The sequence below is a fragment of the Conger conger genome, chromosome 9 (assembly GCF_963514075.1).
Source record: "Conger conger chromosome 9, fConCon1.1, whole genome shotgun sequence".
NCBI classification, from domain to species: domain Eukaryota; kingdom Metazoa; phylum Chordata; class Actinopteri; order Anguilliformes; family Congridae; genus Conger; species Conger conger.
Window position 1 is genome coordinate 19,226,908 of NC_083768.1, and position 16,070 is coordinate 19,242,977.

At 43.7% G+C, this 16,070-nt stretch overlaps 1 protein-coding gene across 5 annotated transcripts in view; it reads right to left on the minus strand.

Moving 5' to 3' along the window:
* Positions 1-3,627: 3,627 nt before the first annotated feature.
* cspg5b (chondroitin sulfate proteoglycan 5b) overlaps positions 3,628-16,070 on the minus strand; it is a 29,844-nt gene continuing 17,401 nt past the window's right edge. Inside the window, exons 4-6 of one of the 5 annotated variants that reach the window (XM_061253622.1) lie at positions 11,687-11,765; positions 8,517-8,573; positions 3,628-4,327 (exon numbers count right to left, since the gene is read on the minus strand). In XM_061253622.1, the coding sequence (XP_061109606.1) occupies positions 4,157-4,327; positions 8,517-8,573; positions 11,687-11,765 (307 nt within the window). In that variant the 3' untranslated portion in view covers positions 3,628-4,156. Of the gene's footprint in view, positions 4,328-8,516; positions 8,574-11,608; positions 11,766-16,070 lie in introns of all 5 variants that reach the window. The other 4 variants (XM_061253624.1, XM_061253621.1, XM_061253623.1 and 1 more) reach the window with 4 other exon arrangements.

Here is a 16,070-nt window from a genome sequence, read left to right on the forward strand (position 1 = left end):
TCTGCCATATCCAGGGACATTGTGGAGAACATACAGTAGGTTAGTTGTCGTGCAGTGAAAGAGATACAGACAACAGTGGCTAGTTTATTGCCCCTGATTTCAGTTTGAGTCTGCAGGGACATTGAAGCTACGCTCCATACCACAAAGAATAAATAAATGTAGTCTTTTTAATCAGGCTGCTGTTGCTTGTAATAAACTGTTTCCAAATCCACTGATTGTTCTTTCCAGGCTGACATATGCTCAGATCCAGTTATATGCACGTCATATAAAGACACAGGAGAATAACGGATGTGGAGATGCTCCACACAGAGGAATAATAGGTGATATGAAGACACATTCACGTGGCTTTAGGTTGTGTTCAGTTTAATGCCATAGGTCACGCTGAAAGCAATTTCTCTCTTCACTGTCATACGAGACTGAAACAGCTCATTTGGCTATTGTCTTGTTATCCAAGCACATATTGGGAGCATGGGGGTGCAAATGGGCGGGAGTGGGAGAGAGAGAATGATGATGTGCTTAAAGCATGCAGGCATGTGGCTGCCTCGGTCTCATGTATCTCAACTGTGAAGAGGGTAGTTTTGCTAAGCTTATGCAGCTCTACAAGATGCATGTTCTTTCATATACCTGTTAAGAAACAAACACCACACTCTACATTATACTACAAGGTTTTGCCACACAGCAACTGACACTTTATAACCATTTCTGTAAAACCACCTACCTACCTGTAGATCGCACAAAATATTTCAGCCGCTTTTGTAGAGATTATACAATAGATTAGAGGCAATATCATTCATGGTTGTGCATGGGGACCATTTTTCAAAAGTTGGTAGGATTGTATGAGTTCCTTTTTGTGTACAAGGCTAATAGACATTAAATACGGTAGTAATTTACTACATTTTCATTATAATGTTCCAGTCGTAGGCTGCATTGGACCGTACAATCAGTCACTTTAACATACAAAATATCCACACTTTCCACAAAAGCAAATTTACATGGGTGGTTCAATTTCTGTCCTTTTGGCTCAGTACTCCAGCACAGTGGATTGGAAATCAAACAATGAATATGAGGTTAACTCCAGGGCTGGGTTGGTGTGGGTTTTTTTTTTTTTTGCATCTTTTTTCGCAGGGAAATTTTCAATCACTATGGTAACAGGATATACTACTAGAAAGTGTTAAAACACATGGTTTGATCAGTATAACCTATTTTAAGATGCTGTTGCTTTAGCGACAACGGTTCCTTATTTTGTAACATGCAGGAGGCAAATTAAACATGGAGGGAACCTCGCCTTCTCTGCATTTTAGAAATCCACATAATACACAAAATAAGGTAATGTCAGAGTCCTTTTCACAGCAAGGGTCCAGCGAACCAAATGCATAATAGTTCATAATTCTAAAAACTGCTAACTCTTGAAAGGGGATTTGTCCAGTGTAGATGCTGTGGATCCATTGTGTTTCTAAGTGCGCCAGGCACAGCCACAAAAATCTGTATCAACTCAAAACAGAAAATCTTTTCAGTGTCTGCTTCCATTTTCACTGTGTTTGAGCTTCTGTTACTTTTTAGTAATATTTAGAGTAATTATGAATCTTAGAAAACAAACCTTTCAGAAGAGACCAGGATTATGCCTGCAGTCCAGAGGGTTCAAGAATAGTAACTATTTTATTCTGGGTATGTCATTTACAAGCTTGTGTTAAGAAAAGGGCCGATACTTTAGGGGTTAAAGTGTAGACTATCACCTTTTGATTTGAAGGTAATTGTAATTCCTACATGGATCATCTGATATGGATGGGAATGCCCTCAAATTAATGGTGACAGTTTGCACTCTAATATCATACTCATTGTTTCATTTCAAATCGAATGAGCTGGAGTACAGAGCCAAAAGAACAGAAAATGTATCACTGTCCGAATACTTCACTGTACGCACCAGACTAAGATTATCCTGTTTTCATTCAATATCGGCGTGGGGTTTATATGCACACAAATACTGTATTTCACATTATTTCAGAACTGTTGGATGGAGCCAATGCACACAAAATAAAAAATGTTATTTTTTGGAACTTCATACTGTCGCCTACAGTATTTTGTCTTTTCCATTTAACAACTTACAAAAATAGGACATGACATGAAGTCAAACAAATTCATGATGACGGCTTTAAAACAAGGCCAATGGAGTGAATGATTTACCTTCGCTCTTTTCGGAGACGTTGTGTCCTTCGTAATGTATTATATTATATTGACATTCCAATAATTCTGAGTAAATATATGCTAAGGGAAATATAAGTGCTGAACTGGTATATGCTGAGGTTTCCCGCTGTGAGCACACGGAGATTGGCGTAGGTGTTTGTGCACGTGTGAGTCAGGCTGAAGGAGCTCAGACTGGGACTGGGAGGCCAGGAGGTTGGGGAGCACGCATGCGTGGAGACTGCCGGGAGTAGCTGGAGACGGAAGTGTGAATCACAGGATATTTGGTGTAGGAGCATACTGACTCTGGCTCAGCAGGAATTCTGCTATTACAGAGCTGTCAGACTCATTTGTGTCTGTGTCTGTGTCTGTGCTCACAGGAATGTATTTTCATTCATCTATCCCCATGCCCACAGAAACCACAGAACAAGAGCAAAAACGTAATCCATACGGGTTCTTGGAACTGCTTGCATGTAAATGAAATATCAATTAAACACAGTTCAAATGCATGCTCGGGTCCTTCTGGACTAACAAGTGTTTTTTAATCAGCATGTAAGGGACATGCCATTGGTATGTGTCACACCCTGAGTTATCATGTATGTAAAAATAAGTAAATACATGAATTAAAATGATAATGCCAATTTAAACCACCAAAGTTGTATTCAAAGAACAGCCTTGGGGCCCATTTGTGTATGGGAATAATGCTGGAGAATCCACTGGACTGGGTATGTGCAGGATATGATCGCTACCATTATCTAGACAGCTGTCTAGAAGGCTGACCTGGATCACTCTACACTCATTTAAATAACCCATGCACACAGCAACTCTACTTTATTCCAGCGCAACACTGATCCCTGTAAATGCAGTGTGTAAATGTGAGACTCCGGACCAGGGATATTATGTCAGTAGGGATGTCAGTAATAATCTGATGTAGGTGATGTCCTATCCAGCACTGGGACGTCTGTTCAAGGCAAGGTGGAGCTGTCCGTGGTACTGACTGCTCAGTGTCCGGTCATAACAATAACAGTGCCGTGTTCAATGTTTCATTCATTCAAATGGAAATCGATCACTGTTTTATTCAAACATTGCTCGACAATGCCCATTCATAAATGTGTGTCAACAGAATTGAAAAGTCTGAATATATCTGAATATATTCTGTGAACTTGCATTGCTATTAAACAAGTAGTTGCAGTTTCATGCCGATTCACTTCAACAATATTTATTTCATATTTTGTTCATTATAAAAAACATAGAGCTTTTTTTAAAAATATAATTATGAACCAAAAGTATATGGATACACTAAAATCATGTATAAAAAGGTCAATGTTTTGAGTGTGCTGTTCAGGGGAGTGTCAAAGCCATGCACAATCGCAAAAAAAGCAAGCAAGAGACAGAGAGATAGAGAGGGATGAGGGCTAGCCTAGATCAGAGACACACAGGGACAATGCCTTTAATGTTAAAAAGCTTTATTTCAACAACTGTCTGATATCTTTTTGTTTTCCTTTGTATTCCCAAAAAAGTACAAAAAAACCTCAAATACATCAAAGGATTAGAAATCACATCAATTAAATTGAAGACACATTGTGTTTTTGTATATATATATAGATATATATATCAATCCAAGCATTTTTGTTTCATATATTGATACTTATACTCACTGAAACAAACACCAAAATCTCTCAGGAGTTTATCTTCACTTTCTTATTGTAACATTATTTTTTTGTTCATAAATCTTTTCTTTTTTTTTTCCATTTGTACAAAATACACCAACGCATGCCAGTATTGAGAAGGACAGGGCAGGGTTTGGGGTCAGAGCGGGGGGAGTCGGGAGACAGCGGCGAAGGGGGGGGAGAGGGGGTATCGGGGCGGCCGGCGGTTGTGGGCGTTCTGGAGTGACGTGACGTGACGTGACGTGGCAGCAGCAGCGGCGGCGGTGGGGGACGGAGACGGTGGCGCCTGCGTGTGGCGGGCGGTGGTACTACATCATGTTATTCTGCAGCGAGTTTACCTCCGAGGAGTTCTCCTCGCTGGCCAGGTGGTTGTTGTCGTGTTTGGGGGTGAGCGAGTTTTGGATGTTGAGCGGCTCATCCTCCTTGGGTGGGGGAGCCTTCACGGGGTCCTCCAGCTTGTTTTGGGAGTTAGGGTCGTCCTGCGGAACAACAGGCCCCGGGCCCCCGTTAGCCCCACGCCGACACCCTTCCCCCGTCACAAACCTGCTAACACCTTTTTCTGTTTTCTGTTGTGCCTCAATTTAAGATGTTATCAAGACTTTTTTATCTCTAAAATATTTTACACCCTTATTCTAGGGCACAGGGCAATCCAGTATTTATGTTTACATGCCAAATCGTTAGAAAATAAAGCCTCTACTAAACAATTTAGAACTGCAACAGTACATGTGAACAATTTTAAGAACTTGCTTTCAATGTCATCTAGCATGAAAATGACTACAGCCAAATATGACCATGAAAAACATGGATATAGCCTTGCTGTACTTTTTACTGTCTTATAATGGTGTATAGTTGTTACATTTGGTATTACTTGAAGTTGTGCATTTCGGCCTGGAAAAACTTGGCAAGGCATAATTTCTATCAGCAAACAGTAGGTGTTAAGAGGAAAGAGTGACATCAGCAGTGATGGTTGCACGCTATTGGCTGAGGAGCATGGACTGATTATTGCCCCTTAGCATTGGGCCCTAAAGCCAAAGGACTGTGGGGGCTGTGCCCATGGTGACATCACCCCGTTGGCTCACAGAGTTCCTCTGAGGTGCTGTGCGTGCCGCTAACCAAGCCAAGCACCACTCCGTCTGCAATGCCAGGAGCGGAAAAAAAGCACACAGCCAAAAGCGCTGCTTCCAGCAAGCAGCGCGACGCAACATACACAGCCAAGCCAGTGTGTATGGCACAGAGCCCCTGACAGCACCGGGGGGACCTTACTTAAGAGGAATTAACTTGAGCAGAGATGAGAGGGCCACACAGGAATTCAAGTCACAAAATGGAGGCTGCCCTACTAAAATTCGGCAGTGCTCTTTTACCGTATACCTAGAGTGCCCCGTTACAAAGCATGCTGGTCCCCAGAGAGCTGAGGAGAACGGCGCATTTGTTATTGGGGCGGTCTGTGACCTAGTTGGACGTGATCTGAGCGGGGTAGCTTTGGGATTTGGGGGTAGGATAGAAGAGGAAGGGCTGCACCAGGGACTGCCCTGTACCCTTTTACCCCAGAAACACACATGCACACATGCACAGCCCCACCCCAAACACAGACACCCTATCCCTGCACAGCCCCTCCTCCTGAAACCAGTCCCTGCCCCCGCCCCCCTCCCTCACCTCCCCCCAATAGTGTCACAGCAGGTGAGATTGGCGCACAGCTTTACACCCATAAAGAACATCCGTTTACCGCATTCCAGCAGAGCACGGATGAGCTGCGCGGTAATTACTAACCGTACGTATCCTGGTTAGAGCCGTAATGGAGGGGGAAAAAAGCATTTCATTGCAGTTACTACGCTCCTGTTGTAAAGAAAGCAATTACATCATTGAGACTGATTCACTTGTCTATCAACGGCATTTGTTTTCGTGTAATTTTTAACAGCTGTAAAGCCTCATGAATCTCTGCACTCAACAAAGCCGAGGCTCCTTGTGTCCTGCGTTGTGCACAAGGAGACGATAATTGCGAGATCTGGAACGCATTCATTCCTCGCTCGTCCCTGCCTCAGTGCGATGCAGGCCGTTCGCCGGCTCGCACTTCCGAAAACTAATCTCAGGAGAATCCACACGCGGCGGGACGGGATTGTGGGACCTCGGCCGCTATTGAATTTAAGGCACTATTTCTTCAGGGGGAAGGAGACGGTTGGGAGCAGATTTACCCATTGCGCTGCAGTCAGATTGTGACTTCGGGCAGGATGTGGGGGCACCCGGCCTCCGGGCTTATGGGATACGGAGCTTCGTTTCTTCCGTCCGAGTTTCCGTGAAACTGGAAAATTTGTGTTTCAGCTCGTTCCGTATACAGTACTGTTCTTTCGTTCAGAGGGACAATGGTATTCAGGGGGCATCACAGGAACACCACAATGTGAATACTTTTCTTTGGCATTTGTCAAAAAAGATATTATCTAAGAATATATCACACCCAGTCCATGTATATATAACGCTTGCATTTATGCACTAACTGAAAGTCAATGCGTAAATGTCCAAAAATTGCCAGGGACACCTTCAGAATTAAAGATTACTTGTCTGTCAGAATAAAGCTGATGTGTAGAAACATGAGGAAACAGCTTTCCTAAAAACCCCCAAAAGACACTGTCTGCTGTCTGCCGAAGGGAGTTCTCTGAGGAGGATTGTTATTCCCTGAGTGTTTCACTTTGCGGAAAATCAAATGAAACATGTTCTCTGTGTACTGTGCAAGGTGCCCTTGATATACAGTCCCCTTTAAGTGGACTGGACACTCATTGTTCATGTATCACTACACTGCAGTGCGTCATAGTGTTTAGGGGGCTTTGGCTGCGGTTTATAGCTTCCCCATGAGCAATGTACAGCACACACCCAGAAATGCTTGAGTAAACCGTTTTCCTTGCACCCAGAATATATGGAAAGAATAAGCTTTGTGAGTCACTCTGCATAAAGGTGCCAACCAGGAAAGTATATAAAATAATGGAGTTGTAATTTCAGTATAATGCAATCTCCAGAGTTTGACATTCGGGTACGGAGGGAGTAATACAGTGCATTGCTCATTGGAGACTTGAAATTGAAGTGGAAAGCTGTCACATGTACAGTGAGCCCCCTGGCATGTTTTAAACAGGGAGTGAGTTGGGTGAGGTGGATAGGTAGTGTGAAGATGGGCTTGGAAGTGATGTTCTGAGACTTTGGGGGCAGGGGGGGTGGTGGGAATGGAGGAGCAGGGTCTCTTGAAGCGAGGCAGAACAGTGCTGTGTTGCAACTGGCCCTTAAATGTGTTTCTCTGATCCTGGCCTCTGGTGGCTAGACCACATTGACCACAGTATAGCACGGTCCTCACCCCAGCTCATGTCTTGGGGGAATATGAGTTGGGGCAATTGTCTGTTTCTTGCAGAGAGTAAATGTATGCTTTCAAAGCCTTAAAGCTAAATGTGGCCTCTGCCTAAAGACACAAACATGAGCATTGCTACTGATAACTAATAGTTTAGCTGCTGCTTACCTACTTTTGTAAGGAGATACAGTCAGGATGTGGTCATACAGGAGATGCATGGTCCATGGAAAGCCTGAGCTGAAGAATATATGACCAAACTCTTTTTTATGGTCTGATAGATCAGTGCCCTCAAAACTCACTAAATCTATGTGCGCAAGAAGGCTGCAATCTCCATTAGCCACGCAGCAGGGATTAGATGTACCATGAAACAGACTGCTCTTCAGCAGTCGGTTATTGACCCACCCCGTATGCGCATGTGAGCACGGCATTAATCAAACCGGGGTGCAGAAACTGTGTGGCGAGCCGCATCAGATATCGACCGCTTCCCGTCCAAGGGCACGCCACGGTCATGTGGACCAGGGGAAGCATCAAGCACGCTTTTTTTATTACGCCGCCGGTGCTATATCGATCTCCGTCAGTCAGCGCGAGCCATTTCTTACGGGGAGCAGTGACTCAGAAACAGAGAGATCATCACGGCTGGAAAACTGCCCACAGCTGTAAAGGGGGCTTCTCGCTCGTTTACCTGCTCTTGATTTAGGCACTTACCCTGTGCCTCTCACTTCAGCCGCTAGCTCCTCTTTGAGTTCACTTCGGCAGTCAAGCACTTTAACACCGGAGAAAGGTCCCTCTGCCTCGAGACGTAGAAAAGTCAAAGGGCTGTCCATAGGGCCACTTAAGGGGGAAATCTGTGGAGCTGAGCTGACTGAAGGGGCCCTGCTGAGTGCCTCTTGCTCAGGCGCTGATATGTCTGGGCAGCTTAAGGAAGCTAATCTTTGCACTCACTTAACTACAACCGTAATTATTTAAACTGTGGTTGAAGTTAGCTGAGGCTGCGATATTTTGTATCATTGCTGGGGCGCAGAAATAAAGATTACGCTGGACCGCACAGCCCAAAAACCAGAAAAGGACCACAGCAACGCACCGTGCCGTGTACGCTCTCTTCAGCTACAGTTGGAGGAAAGTGTGGCAGCTCTGGGTGATTGACCGGGCCACGTCACAATGAGGAGGTGGGGTTACTCGGAGGGCTGGAGTCACGCTGTCAAGGTCGACTGACAAGGTCATGGGGCGATGGGGAAAAACAGTCATCCGGGTTGAAGAGGGTCAGTGGCAGGTACGCAGGGTAACAGCACAATGAGGGAAGCGCTGTCGCCCGGACTGAAGGGGTGGTTTGTGGGTCTCCTTACCTCGCTGTCAGGCTCCTCTTTGGTCTTACACTCCCACGTGTATCTGTTCATGGTTTTCTGGGAGGAGGGGGGGGGGGAGTTCAGGAGAGGGTTACACTTCTCAGAAAACAACACATCTTCGTAGAGTGAGACCCAGGGGGAGGAATTGCAGAGTCTGTGTGTGTGTGTGTGTGTGTGTGTGTTGAAAGTCAGCACACTGCTTTGGTTCCCAGTCAGTGAACTGCTCTGGTAGGGCAGTGCACTGTGAGTGGAAGCAAGTTGTGATTTTTATGTGTGATGTTATAGCGCCATGACAACCATCTTATTTTGTTAAAAATATAAAAAAAAGATGTTACAATGGAGTGATTGCCACTCAGTGAGTTTCTTCTTCTGTGGTTAAAATTAGTATGTCTGCACACCCCTGCCTGCCACATTTCGGATTTCGGATTTCCTTCACATAGCACTCGTAATCAGGTCTGGTACTAAAAAGTGACTTCTACTGGTCGACACTAAAATTACATCTATCTATTATACAGAAACTAGAACACTATCAATTATAAAAAATGTGTGGTGAAATCATTATTATTATTAACAATGTTCTGAAATGAAAATATATTCCTCAATGTACTTGAAGAAAAACACAAGTAATAAGGGGTGGGTGAGTTGTAAGGCAAACCAGGGTTCTGGAGACTAGTACCAGACCGGATAGGAGTCTATATCAACTACAGTAAATCTATATCTGTGTTAGTTCTACAGAAGCTCTGCTGTCTGTTAGACTCTACTCTCTGGTCTGTCTGGCGCCCCCTGTGGAGGGGATGAGGTACTGTATCTCAGATGTATATCCTCTTCACTGTTGAACCCTCCAGGCATCCACAGGAGCCCATTGATATGATGCCCATCATTCCAGCCCAGTCTACACCCAACCATTCAATCATATCACCCCAACCGCCCAGATTCTGACCTCGAACCAGGATAAACGTGGGAAGTCAGCAGACGACAGACAGACAAACAAAGATAGCAGCGGTGCAAACTGACAAGCCGCAGTTCCTCACATGGCCACCCGCAAACGGAGGGGCGCATGTGAGTCCATCGAGCATGCAGCGATGGACCAGATGCAAGAGGTGATTATAAAAGGAGCAAAGTTTGGGCTCTCTCTGGGACGGGCCTGCTAATGTCAATGTCCCCCGACCCAAAGGTTATTTAAAAAAGTAGGGCAGGGGTTTCTGCCATTGCATTATCGTTTTTGTTCCATCAGGACCATAATATTATACAGTTTGGGACCCCTGGTTTAAATGTCTGTTAAAATGAATCTGTATGTGATCGAAAGGAAACCAGAACTCTAAATGGTACAAAGTTAAACATAATAATTTTCTGCAAATTGTAGCGTAAGATTGCTTTATATTTGAATTTTTTACTGTTTATAAATTAAAGAAAAAGGAAAAGGAAAGGTTTAGGAACCCTTTTGGATTATTCTTTGTTACTTTTTAAAAAGATGATTACTAAGGCCCAGGTGATTTACTTGTTAGGGCTTCAATGAGTCAGGTGAGTATAAATACAGGCTGGAACTTTTTATTCTGAAGTAACTCCATGCCTTCAAATGTATCCAACTGCATTGGCTCTTCTGTCTGGTGTTAACAACCATGGGTTCCTCTAAACAGTTCCAAGGATTTCAGAATGAAGATGGTTCATTTCCACCAAGAAGGAGAAGGCTACAACAAACTCTCAATGTTTCAAACGACCTATTTACACTGTCAGAAACATTATTAGAAAATGGAAGATAAATGTAACAGTTGAAGTCAAGGCAAAGTCCAAGAAGACCAAGAAAGGCCCAAGACCTGGTGAGAAGTGCTCAGAAGATCCCACAAATCACAGCAGCAGACATATGTCTAGTTGTTCACAGGACAATAATACAAAGAACTACATGGCAGAATTGCCAGAAAGAATGACCTCAACACAAAATTAATCATCTGAAGTATGCAAAAGAAAACATTAAGAAGCCTGAAGCCCTTTGGAACAATGTCCAAATAATGAAACAATGAAAATTGAACTTTTTGGCCACCACCAAAGAAGGCATGTTTGGATAAAAAGGGCAAAGCCTTTGTCAAGAAGAACACCTTGCCTAGCAAATGTTAACCACCAAGTCTAAAAATCTAGAGGCTAATGTTCAAAGGTCAGTCCAAACAATGAAGTTGAACATACCTCAAAATCAACTATGAAGTACCTCCTGTCCTCAAACTTGAATATTATTGAAAATCTGTGGAGATCTCAAACATGCCATACATGGAAGGAAGCCGACAAATATTTCTGAGCTAGGAAATATTGTTCTGCCAGGAAGAATGGGGAAAATTCCAAAAGCAAGAATTGAAAGACTCTTAGCTGGCTACAGGAAGCGTTTACAAGCTGTTATAGTTGCCCGAGGAAAAGTACTAACTGACAGGGTTCCCAAACCTTTTCTTTTCCTTTTTTTATTATTTCAAAACTGCAAAAAAATAAAATAAAAAGTAATCTTGCTTTAAAATGTGAAAAAATGTTTAACGTGCCATTTAGAGGTCAGGTTTGCTTCTGTTTATTTAGATCTGAATCGCAAAAGGCTTTTTGACCAGGGGTGCCCAAATATTTGCACACCACTGTACATGCCAATTACTATTGGAAGTTAAGCATACTGTACACACTTTGTGGCAAGAAATGGTGCACAGCAAATATATAATCAAATAACACTTCCTTGCAACTTCAAAAATGTAAAAAGGACACAAGGACAGCTATTTATCTCTCATTAATATATTATATATTTTAAGTCAAATCACTTTCCGAACTGTAACAAAGAAAAAGTTAAATAGGTTGTACAGGAAGTAAACATGAATAAATATGCTGCTGCAATGAAGAGATTTTTGGGATTTTGGCATATTTCTAAATGCATCTGCGTAGCTGCATTGACACTTATGCAGTCTTCCACTGTGCCTGGCATTGGGTCGAGACAAACCCTGCAATGCCATAGCTACGGTGACAGAGTGTCGGTCGGGGTACAGGTTGGGGTACAGGCCCGCCCCGTACAGGACCCCTGGGGAGACACCCATGCCCATGCAGAGTGCGGAAAGAGACGAGAGGCACGTTACCTGACAGATAATGTTATCATAGTAAGCCAAAGCACGCGCATGAGGAAGGGTGGGCGGGGTGTCACACAGTTTCCTTACGTTTGGGTGGGAGCCCTCAGCGATGGTGGACAGAGAGAAATTATCATTGTGCTGCTCCGACGGAGGTCGATACTTACTGCTGCGTGGAGGGAGAGAGGGGAGAGAGAGAGGACGTGTAGGAAGAAGGGATACAGGAGAAACGATAGATTAGGAGGCCGAGGGAGAGGGGGAGGAGTAGAGAGAGGGGAGGAAGAGAGAAGAACGACAGCAGAAAAGGATCGAGAGGGAGGAGAGAAAGGGGGCAGAGGGTGAAGTACGGGAGCAGTAAGAGAAGATGAGATATGAAGGGAGGAATAAGGAAAAATATTCCATAAAAAATTTAATAGAAAGCAGTCGTAATGAGTCATAATGAAAGTCAAAGGGAAAGAGGGAGATGGGTAGGCAATAGAGGGAAAGAGGGAAGAAAGGGAGACAAAGAGAACGAGAGATAGAAGATGGGTAGGTAGGGGGGAAAAGGTGCAGATAAAAAGGTGAAAAGTTGATAGAAAAGTAACAACAAGATAAAGAAGAGATATAAGAAAAGAGGTGCAAGAATATTTGGGGAGGGGAAGAGCATGAGACACCACAACAGAGAGAGAGAGACAAAAGCAGAAAAGGCATAAGTGCAAGTCGTACAGTTTTCACAGGGTAAAGCTGAAACCTGGGACCTCTCTGTGATGCCACCAGGCACACTGTCAGTGCATAGAGCTTAGGTTTGTCTGTTTCCCAATATGAAATGGCTCCAGAGGTACATATCCTATTCTGTTTCTTTCAAGCAGTTTCCAGACTGACATTTATGGTTGAATCATGGGAAATGTAGTATTTTGGGACATTTCTGTAAGGCACGTTTAACCCTGTTCCTGGAGATCTATCGTCCTGTAGGTTTTCACTGCAACCCTAACAAAGCACATGCCCCTCAACAGCTAGAGTAGGGCTACCCAACCCTGTTCCTGAAGTTCCACTGTCCTGTGGGTTTTTACTACACTAACAAGAACAAAGCATTTTTCCGTTCAAGCATTCATTCAACTGTTAGAGCTGTTAATTAGTAGAATAAGTTGAGCCAAATTAGGGTCGAAATGAAAACCTGCAGGATGGTAGAGCTCCAGGAACAGGGTTGGGTAGCCGTGCTGTATAGGCACAGCTTCTGCAGTTGAGTTCTATGCTAGCATTACTCACAGGATGCCAAATCCAAAATAACCAACGAAGACTCCATTTTCCTTCATTGGCTTTCATTCAAAAGTTAAAATAAATATAAATTCCGCCCACAACTAACAAGGTTTCAGCAGGCAGGCAGCGATGTTGCCGGTTTGGCTCCTGCACAGTATCCATGGCTCCAAAGTCTTCCCACCCTCTCCCTGCCCCTCTCCCCTACACAGACCACACTAATAAAATCAATTTAGCTTAAATATTGTCATTTGATGTTCTTAATGAGAGGGGAGTGCACTTGCCAAATAATGCATCACCTGGCTTAATCATGGATGACTGGAGATGAGGGCTCCCTTTGTAAGGCAAAGAGCAACCACATCAGGGCTGATGTGGGGTACATGCGGCTTTCATTAATTTTTATACATTGAAATGCACACTGCACATTAAAGTACTACAGCATTCAAAGATGTTGTGTGTCTGTGTGTGTGTGTGTGTGTGTGTGTGTGTGCGCAAATGCTGACTTGTTCTGTCTACTTTATATCTGCAGCATAAGGACCCATAAACCAAAGGAAATGTGTGTTCCAGTGCCAATGATCGTAGCACTGAGCCATAACAATCCATTAGTTTATAGTGTATATAATGATTGAGGAATGAGGATTGATGCTGTCTCCACCTAGTGTGTGTGTGTGTGTGTGTGTGTGTGTGTGTGTGTGTGTGCTTGCACCTATGTGAATAGAAAAGGATGGAGCGATGCTGACAATGGACTGGAGCAGATCCAACACACAGATTCTGAGAGCTGTGATGTCACCCAGTCCAGCTGAAAGTAGGCCAGCCTGACAGCGCAAGCCAGTGTGTGTGCGTGCGTGTGTGTGTGTGTCTGCGTGCTAATGTGTAGGGAGGGGTGACCTACATACAGCTGCGCAGTGCGAGGATGTCTGTGCATGTGTGTGTGCTTATTGGTGTGCGCATGTGTGCGTGTGTGTGTGTAGATTCATACAGTAGTCAAGGCAGAGAGTAGTTGAGAGGTGAGGGAAAAAAGAATTGACCACTCAGAACAAAGAGGCGAGAGAAAAGAGAGAGAGAGTGGGGGAGAGGGTATTTGAAGGATAATAAAAAACCCAGCTGCATAAAATCCTGTGCATCGTCAGCACATGTGTGTGCATTTGTGTGGGTGTGTGCATGTGAGCGTGTGTGCGAGTGTACGTGTGAGTGTGTGTGTGAGTGTGTGGGTGTTGGTGAGTGTGAGTGTGAGTGTGAGTGTGAGCGTGTGCGTGTGCATGTGTGAGTGTGTGTGTGTGAGTGTGTGTGTGCTGAATTGGCTGTATGAAGCTCAACATGAATATATCAGCCACCCACTCCTCCATCTGCTGCAGGTAACTGCAGCCCTGACTCTGCAGTGTGTATGAGAAAGAGAGAGGGGGAGAGAGAGAGAGAGAGAGAGAGAGGGGGAGAGAGAGAGAGAGAGAGAGAGAGAGAGAGAGAGAGAGAGAGAGAGAGAGAGAGAGAGAGAGAGAGAGAGAGAGAGACAACAGTCATATTTACACCCTACACACCCTAATAAATAAACATGTCCACCAAACAAAAAATTGAAAAATCTTTGCGTGCTTCATTGAGTTCAAGAAAGCACTTGACTCGGTTTGGCATGAAGGATTATACTACAAAATTGCGTAGGGGGTAAAGTTTATGATATCATTAAACCAGTGTACTCAGAATATAAGTATGGAGTTCTTCACACCAAAATGGGGAGCAGGGCTGTAGCCTGGGTCCAACACTGGTCAATATTTACATCAATGAGTTAGCGGAGCAGTCAGAGCAGTCTACAGCCTCGGGCCTCCTCCAACATGACACGGAAGTCAGATTCTTACTCTACACAGATGACCTGGTTCTGCTGTAACCCTTCTTTGGTGGGTGATAACAGAACCAGGTCAGCGGAGGATTTCTGTCAGAACTGGGCAATGACAGTAAACTTAAAAAAGGCAAAACTAAAGATCTTCCAGAAAAAAGCTAAAATAAAACTTCTAAAATTGTTATACTGATTAAAATCTGGTTAAAAATTGTTATTCAGCCAATTGTGCTATATATATACCATCACCTAAATTCAAGTCTTCAAGACACATTGCAGTTTAAGGCAATGAAAGCCCAAGACCTCAGTCATGAATAAGTCCCCTCTGTCAGCTGGTAATGGAGTTGACTAACACATTAACCCAACTAACACAAAACACAGACCAGCTTCATACCAGCACTGCTTACCAATAAGATTTCCTTTCCCAAAGAAATGAGAAAAAGGTACAAATCCTGCTAGACGAAGGGTCAACAGCTCCAATTGCTGCACAGTATATCACTGCCTGCCACAAACTGAGGGACCACCAACAACATATTTATTTGATTTACTAATTCATTTATATTTCACCTTTCCTCCATTTTCTTTTTGGTTGTCAGTCACTGACTGTGGACATTACCACACTGTTTAAATTATTGTTGTTAACACAATGTCGTTTGTATTTCATGTTGTTTGTATTCATATTCCTATTCCCTTCTATGTGTACACTTTGGCAATATATACAAATTCATTTAATGCCAATAAAGCATTTTGAATCTGAAAGAGAGATATATAGAGAGACAGAGAAAGACAGATAAAGAGAATGAGAGCGAGTGAGAGGGAGGGGAGAAGATGGATCGAAGAGAGGAGGGATGAGAAAGATTTCAATTCAGCATGAAGACACTAGGAGATTATCCAAAGCTCCATCAAAGCCAAAAAATAAAAAAGGATCTAACAGATCCTCAGGGAATGGACAAATCTTTCAGCCCTTTGAGTTCAAGGAAGGGCAAAAACACATCAATGGCGTTACTCAGGGTTAGCCTGCATACAGTATCTCTATACACTCAATGAGCACTTTACTAGGTATTTATTAGACTTTTTTTTTTGACTTATTGGTCTTCTGCTGCTGTAGCCTATCCACAGGTTTGGCGCGTTGTGTGTTCAGAGATGCCTGCAGAACTGCTGCTCACTGGATGTTTTTTTGTGTTTCACACCATTCTCTGCAATCTCGAGAGACTGTTGTGCGTGAAAATCCCAGGAGGTCAGCAGTTTCTGAGATACTTAAACCGCCCTGTCTGGCACTACGTGTTTCTGAACATTGTTTTTCTGCTGCTGCTTTCGTTCTTCCATAAGCAAATTCACCATCTCTCCCTTTCTCCTCTCACATACACACACAAACTCTCTCCCTTGTTACCCTCTCTCTCTCCCCCTCTCTCCCTC